This window comes from Manis pentadactyla, chromosome 10 (genome assembly GCF_030020395.1).
Source record: "Manis pentadactyla isolate mManPen7 chromosome 10, mManPen7.hap1, whole genome shotgun sequence".
In the NCBI taxonomy this organism is placed as follows: domain Eukaryota; kingdom Metazoa; phylum Chordata; class Mammalia; order Pholidota; family Manidae; genus Manis; species Manis pentadactyla.
This window is the reverse complement of record NC_080028.1, coordinates 54,505,901-54,521,607: the sequence shown is the minus strand read 5'-3', so window position 1 is coordinate 54,521,607 and position 15,707 is coordinate 54,505,901. Positions and strand designations below refer to the sequence as shown.

Here is a 15,707-nt window from a genome sequence, read left to right as displayed (position 1 = left end):
GACAGCGCCTTCTCCTGACATGGCCCGCAGCTTACCTCCTTGACAGGTGGGAATTTCTTCTTGCATTCCAGAGACAAGGCCCGGAGGTCGCTCTGCATGTTCTCAAGCAGCTTCTTCACTGCCTCGGGGCTGTTGGTGCCGGACATGATCCACCAAGGTACGAGCCAATTTTTGAGCGGCGCAAACTCCGGCACCGTCAGCTACTTGGGGCGACAGACGGCTCCCTCCAGGCGCCTCCGGCCGTGCCGCAGCCCGCCGCTCGGGCTCCACGGAGTCCGACCGGGCCTGGGCTGCGAACCTGGAGAGTGCCCGAGCGACCCAGCAGCCTCCTCGCAGCTCCCCGGCTCTTCTCCGAGGCGCTCCCCGACGCCGCCCCGCCCCGCCAGGCTCCGCCGGCTCTGGCCGAGGAGCCTACCAGGCGGGAAGGTCCCTCCCGCTGCCACGGGGCCCGGCCAAGCCAGTCGTCACCAGTCAACCTGACGAGAAGCTTCAGCGCTGGCTTCCCCTGCCCCCCAGACTCGCCGACGCCATTAGCCCAGTCGCCCACAATTCCGAGCGCGGCCGGGACACGTCAGCAGCACTTCCGGATATCGCAGCCCCCGCCCCCGCCGTGGCCAATCCGGGCGGCGAGCCGCCGGCGGGGCGGGCATGGGGGTGTGGCCACGCAGGGGTCAGGCCCGCTTCCGGGCCGCAGTGCTGTCTCAGACTCCCCGTGGCAGTAGGCTTCAGGCTTCGCTTTCTCACAGATTCGCTTCCTTTTCGCTGACAAGTGTGTGAACGGAGTCCTGGGTACTCGTTGGCATATCTCTGCGCACGTTTGTTAAACTGTAACGATTTGCTTCCGTTTGGATTTTTTTTTTCTTGTCCCTCTTCATTTCCGTACCCCAGAATCTCGGCTAGTGGCCCTAAATCAACTTACCTCCAGTTAAGCCCCGCGCCGCTCCCCCGGACCTAAACTGCAGTCCCTCCAGGTTGTACTAAGACCAATGGAGGAGTAGTCACTTATTTTCCTAATCTGTAAAATCGAAGGTAAAGCTGTCCTCTGTTTCAAGCCCTCCGCTAGCTTTCCACTTGCGCCAAAGTAAAAAAGAAATTCCTCCGTTCGCCTGCTAGGCACTAGGCGATCTGACCCGCCTCCTTCGCCGTCTCTCTGTCTCGCAGCTAACAGGAAAGTTTCCGAAGCCTTGGGATTTTTTTTTCTTGTTTTATTCCCTGCCGAATCATCAAAGCCTAAAACAGTGCATGACACACAGTAGCTAATCAATAAATACGTGTTGAATGAATGAATAGCCTACTGAAAACAAAACTTGGATGCTCAACTAAGAAACCGATATAAAGGCCTCCATTAAGTCTGCAGTGCCAAATACATGTAATGCAAAGGTAAACAGAAAAATCGGCTATTCCCCGAAGATCCAGGTCGTTATACTTTGCCCAAGACATCTCACAACTACCGAGTAGGAAGTAGAGAAAGGAAGAGGGAAAGCCTGAGCAACGTAGAGGTAAAAGATGAAGCTGATGACACAGAATTAAAGACAGTGACCTATGAGATTGTTAGTAGGTGGCAATGTTTGGCTATACAATAAGAAAGCCTTGCACCTCAAGTACTTTGTAAACAAAATTTTTTTCCATCTGAGAAGAAGCAAAGCAAGTGTGAATGAAGGTGGCAGGTAAGGTAAGAGTAGGCAGCTTCTGGAACAGTTATTTGGACCTTTTGTGCCTATTAACTTCCAGGAAGCTTGACCCTGCTATGATATAAACTTTATGTATTAAAAGCTGTGAATTTAGCAGAAAATAAAAGCTTTATGTGAAATATATGGCAGACATTCTTGTGGTCCCAAGGAGCTTTTAAAAATGATTCTCTATTAATTGGCCCTGTAATCTAGAACCAAGCTCCTACCAGTGCCTTTCCCTATGTAGCCATTTTCTTCTGAAATTTAACTTTTTGCATTATTAACTAGCATGATTGACTCAAAATCACCTTCCTTAGAATCTTTTACATCTCTATTATACATTGTTGAGGGAATGCAATTGGAATTTATTAATTAAAAACAATATTTGTAACAGTTTGAAAAGCCAAATTTTCTTACAGGTTAGAAATTGTATCTAGCATTCTGCGAATTTCTTGAAGAAACAAAAACAGTTTTCTGCATACATATATCCAGAGATATTGTACTGCTCCAGAAACAATCCATGGCTTTATGCCAAAGCCAAGCAAATTAACTGAAGTAAAAATAATTTTTGATTCTACCAGTTAAATCTCCTCAACTCAGGAGTTATCATTCTGAAAGACAAAATAATTTTTTTTAGTAACAAAACAAATTATTCGAATACATAGTATTGTTCTCAAGTACCTCAAGATGTACTTTCAAAATTGTAGAACACCTATGAATACTTATGTTTATATGACTGTAAATTGGTCTTTTGTAGTTACAAAATCTGCCTTTATTGAGAATTACATTAGTAAATGCCTGCTTTAAAAAAAAAATTGCTTTCACAGCCTGATCAAATGGAAGTTAAGCCTCAGGCACTGAAGTCAAAAAGCCCTAAATTTTAATCTTGGCCCTATTAGTTACTAACTGGGTGAATCCAGCATGTTGCCTAACCTCTCTTATCTTCAGTTTCCACATATTTTAAAAGAGGAAATGTAAGTGGCTTCCTCATTAGGTAGTTCTAATATCTAAATGAGATATATCAGGTAAAGCATAATGCCTGGTACGTATTAAGTATTGAGTAAATAAGTAGTAGGAAAAGGGAACTTTTTCTGCAGTCATCACTCATGCTATCTGTTATTAACTTCCAAGTAGACTTGATTATCAGCAAGTTTTAATCTTCAGTTGAAAATGAGAAAACACATATCTTTTACTGAGTCTTTGTTATGGATCTTTTTAGAAATGTTATTTAACAATGAATATGTATTTATGTGTAACAAGAAAACTTATCTAATATTTTGAAGTATCACTCAGTTTAAAGATGAAATAGAAACATCCCTCAATCTGCCTTTATAGTTGTTCAGTCCCTCAGACTTCACCATCATTTATTTATTCCTTGCTTGAACTTTTCTCTCTTCCACCCATTCCTTAGATACTAGTGTTTTCCAGAATTCTATTCTCTGCTCTCTTTTCCTCTTAATTTATTCCCAGAGTGGTCTTACACACACCAATGATTTCGATTACTACCAATCTGTATCACACTGCATAACCTGACAGATACCAATAGAGTGTCTAGATTAACAGAAATACCACAGCAGAGACCCTCTTGGATTTACTTGTCTAAGAGATACAGAAAGGAATGTAGTCGTAACATCAGCTAAGCTTCTAAATCTTCCAAATACTCACACCTCCTGGAATACATAACATCAAACCTTCTGGAAATGTCACTTCTTCTAGTCCTAGCTGTGTGTGTGTGTGTGTGTGTGTGTGTGTGTGTGTGTGTGTAGCTACACTAGTCCTATACATAGCCTTCTCTAGAGATGGTCTCACCTAGGCAAGGCAGCTCATCAATTTCAAGAGTTAGACAATTGCATGTACAGCAGGATAGTTACACATGCATGTACAAGGTGTAGGACAGAGGATATTCAGTCATAAACAAATCTTTTGTTCTCACGTTCTCTGGACTGACAGCCTCATCAAAGAACATCCTTGAATTTAGTGCTATGGGAATAAAATAAGAAATTGTTACTTGAATATCTCTGAAAATCATGATATAAATCCATTACAGACAAACTTACAACTCTAGAGCTGTTGTGTGAGATCCAGACATGAATATTCCACTGCCTACTGGACATCTTTCCCTGGAAGACTCATTGGTACCTAACACTCCTTCCCCAAAAGGATCTGGTCCTCTCCATACCTTACCTTCATCACCAAATCATCTGGTTGCCCAGAGTTACTTTTCCTTATTCTCACTCTATTATTTTTCCCTTTGTCATCATTAATTCTCTATCTTTGAATTACTTTTCCTGAAATTAATTCATTTTTACAGTTTTCTTTTTCAAAGAATTTTTTAATGCCTGTTGGTACATGCTGTCTATGTATTTCTAAAACGTGTTCTCAAAGAATTCCTTAAGCTTTAATTTTTAGCATTAAAAATTATAAGTTGCTGGCTGTCCTAAATTACATATTGACTGAAGAACACAGAATAAAGAAATGATTACAAAAGACAAATTGTGAGTAGGTAACCTGTAATTTACTATTTCAAACACTATGTTCCCAGATATAAGAATAAGTTGCAAAGAATTATCTGATTGAAATGTCAGTAGTGCTGAGGTGGAGGAACTCTTATGTCTAAGCATCAGTTCCTTTAGTTAGAACACTGCTTTGTTCTCCAGTGTCTGAAACCCTGGCTTGTGACCTGTTAGTTATCCAGTTCTCTAGGATTATTCTTAATGAATGCCCAGACCTTTCCTCACACTGAGAGTTAGTCATGAGCCCCAGTCTCATGTCATGTCCCCCTGCCTGGATCTCAGAAGTGGCATACCTACTCCTGGGTCCTGGTATCTAGGGGCTTTGCCCACATGGCTGAATGTCCAGTTCCTCTGGTTGGATCTTCTTCAAGTCAGTTATCCACCCTGAATATTAATGTCATCTTTTCTATGTTAATTTGTTCTTGGTTATCAAATGCCATCTCCCTGTCCAGACTTCTTCCTATGAACTCAGTTTAATCTGTTCTCCTCTGTCCAGTTCTTCCCACTTGTTAACCTACTGCTCTTTCATCAAATGGGCACATATAGTTTCATATGTCCATCCTTCCTGGTTAGGCCTGTCTCATCACAGTTCACATGTCTATGTCCAGATGCTTGCCGAGACACTTCGAACTGTGTTTTAGAGTTAAAAGGCATATACCATAACACCACTAACAGAGGTAGGAAATCATGTTGGTTTAGCTCAATATTTCCCAACTGGAAAAATCAGGAGAGAGGTGGTCCACACAAAGCAGCATCCAGACGAGTTTGTCTTTTAAGTCCTCCTCTACGTCTGAAGAGAGGTAATTGTTACCGTTTATGGAGCAACTGTGTGGGAAGCTCTATACTAACTGTATTTACTATCTCACTTAACCTTTGTAAAAAATCCTGTGGCTTGAGCATTACTGTTTATGTCTTACAGATTGGAAACTCAGTTTCAAAGAGATTAATTCACCTACTAAAGGTCCTCTAGCTAGTAAAGCCAGGATCCCAGGTCAGGATATTTTCACTGTAAAGCTTGTTCTCCTGCTTCATCTGTATTTCACAAGTAACATTGTGCCACAAAAAATACGGTAAAACTTGAGGCCTGTGTCTTCCTATTTCCTGAACTTCTTATTGCTTGGAACCTTCCTTTCAGACTGATTAGTTGTTTAGAAAGAAAGAACTTTAGGTTTGTCATCACACTCAATACATTTCCTGATGGGGAATAACATATATATGCTTTAATTATAAGGTTATTTTTCAGTCTCCCTATGATACTGCAAGTTCTTTAGTGGAAAGGCCCTGTGTATTCATAGTTATACTCCTGGCAACAGGCACATATATGCTAGGCTTCAACAAACATTCATTTACATTCTATGGATTCTTGTCCTCAATCATAGAGGAATGAAGGTGCTGAGAAAGTCATCAAGACAAGAATTCAAGCAAAGGAAAACAAAATGATAGCTTGGAGTATACAAACTGGCAATCTGCATCCACAGAGAGGATTGGGATAAGTCTTGTAGAAGTGAGGGCCGCCATGTACCTGCCACCTACATCTTTTCCCAAACAACTACTTCTTTCCCTCAAGAAGTATTTCTTAAGTGAGTGAGCAAGTGACTGCTACTAGGATGAGATTCACATTTTAGGACTTCGACTATAAAAATACCTGGCCATTGTGAAAAGAACTCTATGCTTTTGGCACATACAGTACGTGCCAGAAGTAAATGTCTCAAATCTTTGAAATAAAACTTGAGTAACAATCCAGAATTCTTTTTTAGATCAATGAAAACAATGTAGATTCTAAGACCAAGTCTTGGTTACCTTGCTTAGTAGCAGATAATTTTTGTGCTTTCGTGATATGCCTGACATTTAATATTTTCTTTTATAAATTACAGGCATGCAAGATACAGAAACAACCTAAGTGTCTCTCAGTAGATGAATAGATAAAGAAGATGTGGTACATATACATGATGGAATATTATTCAGCTATAAGAAGAAAACAATCCTACTGTTTGCAACAATATGGATGGAGCTACAGGGCATTATGTGCAGTGAAATAAGCCAGGTGGAGAAAGACAAGTACAAAATGATTTCACTCATCTATGGAGTATAACAACAAAGCAAAAACTGAAGGAACAAAATAGCAGCAGACTCACAGAACCCAAGAATGGACTGGCAGTTACCAAAAGGGAGGGGTTGAGGAGGATGGGTGGGAGGGAGGGAGAAGGGGATTGAGGAGCATTATGATTGGCACACCTAATATAGGGGACACGGGGAAGGCAGCATAGCACAAAGAGAAGCAGTAACTGTAGCATCTTATAGTCTGGTGGACAGTGACTGCAATGGGGTGTGGGGGGAGGGAGGGACTTGATAATATGGGTGAATGTAGTAACCACAATGTTTTTCATGTGAAACCTTCGTAACAGTGTATATCAATGATACCTTAATTTAAAAAATCAGAAAAATAAATAAATAAATTACAGGCAAGCTATATTTAATTGAACTTCACAGATGTTTTTTACAAATTGAAGGTTTTGAGCATTGAGGAAGTCTATTGGCACCATTTTTCTAATGGCATTTTCTCACTTTGCATCTCTGTGTTATACTTTGGTGATTCTTACAATATTTCAAACTTTTAAATTATTATTAAATTTGATATGGTGATCTGTGATCAGTGATTACAGCTCAGTAAAAGCTCAGATGATGGTTAGTATCTCTTAGCAATAGTTTTAAATTAAGGTGAGTACTTTTTTTTAGACATTGCTATTCCACACTTAATAGACTTAGGATAGTGTAAACACAATTTCCATATGCTTTGGGAAGTGAAAAAATTCACTTGACTCGCTTTATTGTGGTAGTCATTTTTTGCAGTGTTCTGAACCCTAACCTGTGGTATCTCTGAGGTATGTCTGTACTGTATTACAAGATTAGTGACTTCACATTTTTTGAATTAGTATTACAAAAATAAAAACTACACCAATTGCAGGAACACCAAAACAAACCAAAATACCCACATTTCCACCTGTTTCAATTAATAATCAATAGATTCTCATTCTTATATATATATTCATAGAACCCTTTATGTTCTTTTGGTAATAAACTTTACCCCTAGATCAGGATCTGAAAATCATGTTGTTTGTTCACAGTCAGGGAATCACAGTAGTTTCAGACTTGTAGTTTTTTTTTTGATATCGTTAATGTACAATTACTTGAACATTATGGTTACTAGACTCCCCCTATTATCAAGTCCCCCCCACATACCCCATTACAGTCACTGTCCCTCAGCGTAGTAAGATGCTATAGAATCATTACTTGTCTTCTCTGTATATACTGCCTTCCCCATGTCCCCACCCCGCTACATTATGTGTGCTAATCATAATGCCCCCTTTTCCCCCTTATCCCTCCCTTCCCACCCATCCTGCCCAGTCCCTTTCCCTTTGGTAACTGTTAGTCCATTCTTGGGATCTGCGAGTCTGCTGCTGTTTTGTTCCTTCAGTTTTTTCTTTGTTGTTATACTACACAGATGAGTGAAATCGTTTGATACTTGTCTTTCTCCACCTGGCTTATTTCACTGCACATAATACCCTCTAGCTCCATCCATGTTGTTGCAAATGGTAGGATTTGTTTCTTTCTTATGGCTTAACAGTATTCCATTGTGTATATGTACCACATCTCCTTTATCCATTAGTCTACTGATGGACACTTAGGTTGCTTCCATTTCTTGGCTTCTGTAAATAGTGCTGCGAAAAACATAGGAGTGCATATGTCTTTTTCAAACTGGGCTGCTGCATTCTTAGGGTAAATTACTAAAAGTGGAATTCCTGGGTCAAATGGTATTTCTATTTTGAGTTTTTGAGGAACCTCCATACTGCTTTCCAAAATGGTGGAACTAGTTTACATTCCCACCAGCAGTGTAGGAGGGAGGGTTCCCCTTTCTCCACATCCCCACCAACATTTGTTGTTGTTTGTCTTTTGTATGTTGGCCATCCTAACTTGTGTGAGGTGATATCTCATTGCGGTTTTAATTTGTATTTCTCTAATGATTAGCAATGTGGAGCATCTTTTGATGTGTCTGTTGGCCATCTGAATTTCTTCTTTGGAGAAGTGTCTGTTCAGATCTTGTACCCATTTTTTTATTGGATTATTTGCTTTTTGTTGAGGTGTGTGAGCTCTTTATATATTTTGGATGTCAACCCTTTATCGGATCTGTCATTTATGAATATATTCTCCCATACTATAGGATGTCTTTTTGTTCTACTGATGGTATCCTTTGCTGTACAAAAGCTACTTAGTTTGATATAGTCCCAGTTGTTCATTTTGCTTTTGTTTCAAGAATTTTGTATGTGAGGAATCATTAAAGTATGTGAGTTTTTTAATTTGATTTTTTTTTACTCAGTACAATACCCTTGAGAGCCAATGAAGTTGTTATATGTATAATTTTTTTCCTTTTTATTGCTGAGTAGAATTCCATAGTATGGATACATCAGTTTGTTTAACTATTCACCTCTTGAGAGACATTTTGGCTGTTTCCAAATTGAATCTATTACAAATAAAGCTATAAACAATCATGTCCAGGGTTTTCTGAAGACTTAAGTTTTCATTTCTCTAGAATAAATGTGAAGAGTGATTGCTGGATTGTATGATAAATGTATGTATAGTTTTTATTTTAAAGAAAATGCCAAATTATTTACCAGAGTGGCTGTATTATTCTATATTCCTATCAGCAATGTACAAGGTCTAGTTTTTCTGTATCCTCACCAGCATTGGAATTGTTATGTTTTTTTCTGTTATCTTCTTTTAATTTTACAGTTTTATGCTTTGAATTTAAATCTATGGCTCACTGAGTTAATTCTTACATAAGGTGTGAGTTTTAGGTCTAGGCTTTTTCTTTTGCTTATGGATATCCAATTGCTCCATCATCATTGTTGAAAAGACTATCCTCTCTCAATTGAATTGATTTTGCAAGTTTGTCAAATATCAATTGGCCATACTTGTGTGGTGCTATTTTGAGGCTCTCTCTTCTGTTCCATTGATCAGTGTGCTTATCCCTTTGCCAATACCAGTCTTACCACTATGCCAAGTAATTTTGGATTCTATCCTGGAAATTGTGGCTGTGATACTGTATAGACTGGGGGTTCTCTTAAAATCCTAAGGAGGGTGTTAATTTTTTTTTTTTCTTCATCAATCAATCAACCCAGTTTAAGCTCAGACCAAAAGTCTGTCTTGTCTTCTGTGGGCAGTGCTTCCAATCTCAGTTCTGTTGTCAAAGCCTTTGCTATTTTCTTTGGACTTTTCCACACATCTATCACTCAGGATTGGTCTGAGATTTGAGTCGTGGTTTAAATCTCAGTTCAGGTCAGAGCCTTTGCTATATTGCTTTGGGTCTGTTGTGCATGTGTGTTCTTCAGGGGTTAATATGAATCTTGAGCAATGGTCTAAATGTTAAAGTTTATAATGTTTTAGATTTTTCTTGTCCATAAATAACTCAGGGGATAAGTCTAAATGTTACTTTGAATTAGGTATCCCCTTCCCCAAATTTCTCCTTTCCAGAACTCCTGTTACACTTTCTGGCCTGCAAGATTCCATTTTCATGGTTCCTTTAGACAGAGGCTAGCCATCCTCATGACCACACATTTCTACACCCGGACCTGCCCTTTGGGACACAGGAATGAGACAAAAGAAACTCAGGAAATTTGCCCCTTTACAGATTGCTTTTCCAGATTCTGACTTCATTCCACAAACAACCTGTTTTTATTTTCAAAACTCTCAGATAGTTTTTTCATGAATTTTCTCAAGAGATTTTAGTTGTAATTCATGAAAGAGAAACAACATAGTGCTCTTTAGTGCCTTCATGGAACCAAAACTTTCCTTTTATCTCTGGGAGAGATTAGAATACAGAGAGAGAGACCAGGGTACATGGAATAAAGACCATGTTGAGAGGCAGCAGGGGAGTGGCCATCTGCAAGCCAACAGCAGAGGTCTCAGAAGAAACTAACCCTGCCTGCACCTTGATTTTGGACTTCCAGTCTCCAGAACTGTAAGAAAATTAATTCTGTTGTTTAAGCCACCAAAATTGTGGTATTTTGTTATGGAAGCCCTGAAAAACTAATAGTTATTCTTGCTAATTTATTACTTTTATTAGACTTTTCAAAAACCTACTTTCACTTTGTTTTTTCTGTATTTTCTGTTTTACTGATTTCTATTTTTTTAAACTTCCTTTGCATTTAATTTGCTCTTCTTTTACTAGCTTCTTAAGGAGAATGCTTAAAATATTTCAAACTTTCAAGTCATAAGTCTCCCTTGAGGATGTTTTAGCTTCACCCTACACATTTTCAAGCAGTTTTCTCCAACTTGTGTTAATTTTCTAGAGATCTTGCTATTTATTTCTCAATTATCTGGTTATGAGTGAGCATATTCTGTATGATGGCATCCTTTGCAATTTACTGAAACTTAACTAGGACCAGCATTTGGTCTATCTTAGAGACCATTCCATGTACAGTTGTTGTTTGTAGTGTTCTGTAAGTGTTGATCATCTCATGTTAATATAAGCATGCTAAATTTCTTATGCTAGGTAACTGCGTGGGGTATCATTTTCCATCTTTTTACTAATGACTTGTCTTTATATTTAAAGTGTCTCTTGGTCTTAAGCATGTAGGATGGCTCCTTGCCATGCTTCCCTCTTGGGAAAAGCATGTAGGTGGCTTTATTTTTTTGCCCTGTTTTACAATCTCTCCTTTATTATAAATGAGTTTAGTCCATTACATTTAACTTAATTATTGATGTGGTTGGGTTTAAATCTACCATCTTTCTGTGTTTTCTATTCTCCCTGTTCTGTGTTCTTTTTCCTTCCTTTCCTACCTTTACTTTTTTTTGGAGGGGGGTGGGGTGACAATAATGTTATTTATTATTTCTTTTTATCTCTTTTATTGGCTTTTGGTTATGCCTTTTTTGTTATTTTTCTGTGGTTACTATAGGATTTATAATATACATTCTTTAAATTTTTTTCCATTTTTCAAAATTGAAATATAGTTTGTATACAATATTATGTTTCAGATGGCAACTTAATGATTTAATTATATACATTACTAAATGCTCACCACATAATATAAATTCTAAACATCAGTCTTTTGCAATATCATACTCACTCATTTAAAGAACTTTATAACAATATAATTTCAAATACACCCCCCTCATCCATTGTCTATTTTCATATATTTCATCCCATGTTACAAACCTCACAGTACATTGTCATTCATTTTGAATGTTTTTTTCTAAGATAAAGTTTTATGTTTTTTTCTAAGAAAAATTTTTATGTTTATCCACATATTTTACTCAGCACTTCCAGAAATTTCTTCATAGGTATGAATTTTAATTCTTCAAGCATTTCCTTCAGCATTCCTCCAGTATGGGTGACTGGTGGACAAATTCTGTTTTTTATCTCAAAATGTTTGCCTTTAATTTTGAATATTTTCTTTCATATTGATCCTAAATTCAACAGGGCTCTCCCACCCTCTTAGTACTTCAATGATGTTGTTCCATTTCCTCCTGGCCTTCATTGTTTCTAATAAAATGTCAGCTGTCACACTGTTTCCTAGTAATGTGACTCCACCCCCAACCCAACCCCATGGCTGTTTTTAAGAATTTATCTTGGCTTTTTATCTGTTTGACTATTAAGGGTATACATATGGTTTTCTTGTTATTTATCCAGCTTTGGGTATGCTGGTCTTCTGGATGAGTTGATATTTTTGATCAAATGGAGAAAAAATTCAGCCATCTTCAGTTATTTTTCAACTCCATTCTCTTTCTTTTGTTCTGTCTCATAGGTCTTTTTGAGTCTCTGTTAATTAAGAGAAAAACCTCTGCTTTATTTTGGACAATTTTTTACTTATTTTTAAGTTCTTCCATTCTTCATTAATACCATCCATTTTTTATTTCAGTTACTGTTTTCTTTAGTTTTAATATTTTTATTTGGTTATTTTTATAGTTTCCATTTATTTCCTTAAATTCCCTCTTTTCCTATAGACTCTTTAATGTATTTATTATATAGTTATTTCAAAGTCCTTGTTTATCAATTTGAACATCTCAGTTATCTTTGGGTCTGTTTCCATTGGTATGGGTTATGTTTTCCTGTTTCTTTATAGTTTTAGTAATTGTGAATGATAAACATTATTTTCTATTTACAACAATGTAGCAATGTCAAAGCCTCATCAAAGCAACTGAAATGAACACTTTCATGTATATCACTAGAATATTATTTCCTATTTCTTTTTATGATAAACTAATTTTCATGGAATGATTTTGATCAAGACCTTTTCCAAGAACTGGCTTTTCTGTATTTGACATTATATTATCAAAACAACATTACAGTTGTGGAAATCCAGCTACAAATGATTTACTATAGAATATCTCTGATCCCCGAAGTCTATGTCTAGTTATTTATATTAAAAATCAATTATTTTCATTTTCATTGTATTTTAATGTATTAGAATAAATATATTTTAATTTTCCTATGGGTTATGGGCAGCTTAAGAAAAGGGTGGATCAAGAGAGTCCAAGAAAAGATGCCCTACAAAGAGAAGATGACACAGTAACTTGAATTTTAGGGGTAAATCCCAACATCACATTGTGACAAGGCCAAAAATGCAGTTAGCACCATATTCTGATAAACTATTACCTTGGAGATCCAATGTAGTTGTGGAAACAAACAGGGGAGACAGAAGGATGACTAGGTCAAAATTCAAGTTCACAGAGACACTAGTGTAAATGTGGAGACAAACAGGCATTAACAACTTCAAGTGAACATACGTGTCTTAGAATCTGGAGAGTATGTATGTCCACTGACTGGAAAGGGAGAATATGGCTATCTTCTAAGGCAAGAGGCTGTCTTCCCTCTGCCCTGGTTTTATAGGCTGTCTCACTTTGAGGGCAAAAAGGGCTGGTAGGACTACTCTACAACCTGAAGCTAAATTTTGTATTTGCTAATAATTGTAGTATGAAAGCAGTTTCCAGAATTCAACAATTTCATTAGCATCAAAGAAAATAGCTACTTAGCACTTTTCATCTCATTGTGAGCTCCATACATATTAAAATAACAAACACTTTGGTATTACTTATATTTAGAGTATGAACTTTACAATGAAAGTTTCCAGAAATTATAAATGCAATGTTGCTATTAATTTTGAATGATACTGAATTTAGAATATTACTGTATATTAAATTTTTATCTATTTTTAGAGCACATTCATAAGGCAAATTTACTTTCAAAGCCTTTAAAATACGTACTCAGTAATGTCAGGGATGAAATGAAATCACAACAAATAGAGTAGTGCTTCAGATATTGAGCAAATTTCTCCACTTAATAATTTGATCAGTTAGGAACATACTATGCCCTATATCAACTGAACATCTATAAGCAAGATTTGTCCACCAGATAATTCAGTCTAATAGGGGAAGAGATATATGTACAGATGGCCGAAGGAGGCAATATTGTGAGGAAGACCCAACATATGCATGTTGGAACAGGTCTTGAAGAATGTATATAAAAGTTTGCCATGTAGGAGGTAAGGCAGGTTATGCAAACAGATAGTAGTGGGAAAGTCCAGAGTTGCCAAACTGTATGACTGAGGATTAGTTGGGTAAGGGTCAATTCTCAATCTTTCCCTCTAGTCCCAGTTGAACAGGCAATCTGGGTGGACTAATTGTTACCCTAGTCTTTGCTCTCTTGCTAAAGAAAGCCTATTGGAACTTGAGACTGAACGATATCAAATAGTGACAATTGCTCTAATTTTTTAAGAGAGAACACCATTTCCGTATTTGGGTACTTCTTTATTAGTAATGAAACCTGCTGCATTCTTCATAATGACCAAGACTCACAATCATTCTGAGAAAAATCATGTGCTTACTAAGCAAACATGCAGTTTTAACAGAGTCTCACACTTCCTTTAATTGGACTTTACCCTGAGCCCTCCTAGAAGGAAATACTAGAGTTGCTCTAGTTTGTCAATTAGGGAAGTTTGAGAGTCAGAGAGATGACATGACTTGAAGTGGTAGGCCCAAAATTCAGGGGGTTTAACTCCCAAGCCCATGCCCCAAACCACTCTTACTCACCATAACCGGAAGATTAAAGAAGGACCACAAACTACAGAGAACAGAATCTGACTTTTTAAAAATGGAGATCACTCTGCTAACAGAATAGACAATGGAACTGTGTAGGAAGGGACTGGTGGCCAGCACACATAACCTTGGTTAGTGGATCTGACTGCACCTTTGTATTTTCAAAAAAGGGATGCTACATCTTAGTTTGCCATGAGATGCAGTAATTTAATACTATTAAATAAAATAATTGTTAAATTAAAATAACTATGATTGTTACTAAATATATCCAAATGCAGTAAAAGCCATTAACCTCTGGAGTCTGGATTTTTATCTTTAACTCACATGATTTGATGAAATTTTAATATTCAAGCTTACCATCACACTGAGACTTCTGTTCTAAGTCTTTCATAGGAGGTAGGGAAAAAAGTTTAAAACAAATTAAAATATTAGACCCATCCTATTGGGTCTTTTGCTAAAAATATACATACTTTAACAATAACTTCAAAAGCTGAATTTGAGTCCTTCATTGATGTCTTCTGTGAGTGATGGTAAAGTGCTCTAATTGCCCATAATAGAAAATACAGCTTTACTTTGCAAAACCTGGAAGTTTACACCTCCACATCCATTAACTTTTAACTTAATTCCTGCAAGAAATGGTATTATTTTATGGTTGAGAAATCTGAAATTCAGAAGCTAATGACTTGCTCACAGCTAGCTGTGGTGAAATGGTTCTCAGCATGAAATGTTTCCTGTCATCTCTCATGGGTCTGCCAACAAATTTACTACCCAAGGATCTGTGGTTACTAAAGTTCACTATTTGAATCTGCAGTATTGCCTCAATTCATACAATAGATAAATGGCTCAAAATTCAATGTAATTCTGAGTTTTAGAAATTGAAGAGCTTTATCTTACTGAAGTCATTTGATACTTCAGTCCTACAAGAATTCCTTCTCAAATTAAAAAAAAATTTACTAGAAAAAATTTCTCCATACTTACAACTTTTGTTTTGGTTTTCTTAAATGAGGGCAATTCTAAAATAATTTATATTTGTTTGTAGGTTGTTTTGTATTCAGTAATTTTCAGAGCACTGATAATTCAAGACAAGAATTAGGGAGTTGAGGAGATAAACAATGACCTGGATGTCTTGAGCTTCTTGTGGGAAATAAAAGGTCATAATGGGATTCATTCAGATGAACTAAGAGAAATTTTAAATTGCACACTTGATTGGTGGAAAGACAGATCTTATTATAAAGAAAATGAGATACTTTTACTACCTACTAGGGGAACTCAAGGTCAGAAGAAAGCAGGCCAGGTCAAAGATTGAAGGCACATGTGTAAGGCCTGATGAGAGCAGAACACTTTAATACATGAGTCTAAATTATTTAAAACTTAGCATACCTAAGAATCAATGAATGGAGGAGGAAAAAGGAGTTAAATGTCTGTTAGTCTA

The 15,707-nt window shown here is 37.3% G+C and overlaps 1 protein-coding gene across 3 annotated transcripts in view; it reads right to left on the bottom strand.

Annotated features, from left to right (window-relative positions):
* Positions 1 to 565, bottom strand: part of MON2 (MON2 homolog, regulator of endosome-to-Golgi trafficking) — a 121,526-nt gene extending 120,961 nt beyond the window's left edge. For all 3 annotated transcript variants that reach the window (XM_036894819.2, XM_036894821.2, XM_057486843.1), the window contains exon 1: positions 36 to 565. In XM_036894819.2, the coding sequence (XP_036750714.1) occupies positions 36 to 146 (111 nt within the window). In that variant the 5' untranslated portion in view covers positions 147 to 565. The remainder of the gene's footprint in view (positions 1 to 35) is intronic.
* Positions 566 to 15,707: the final 15,142 nt, after the last annotated feature.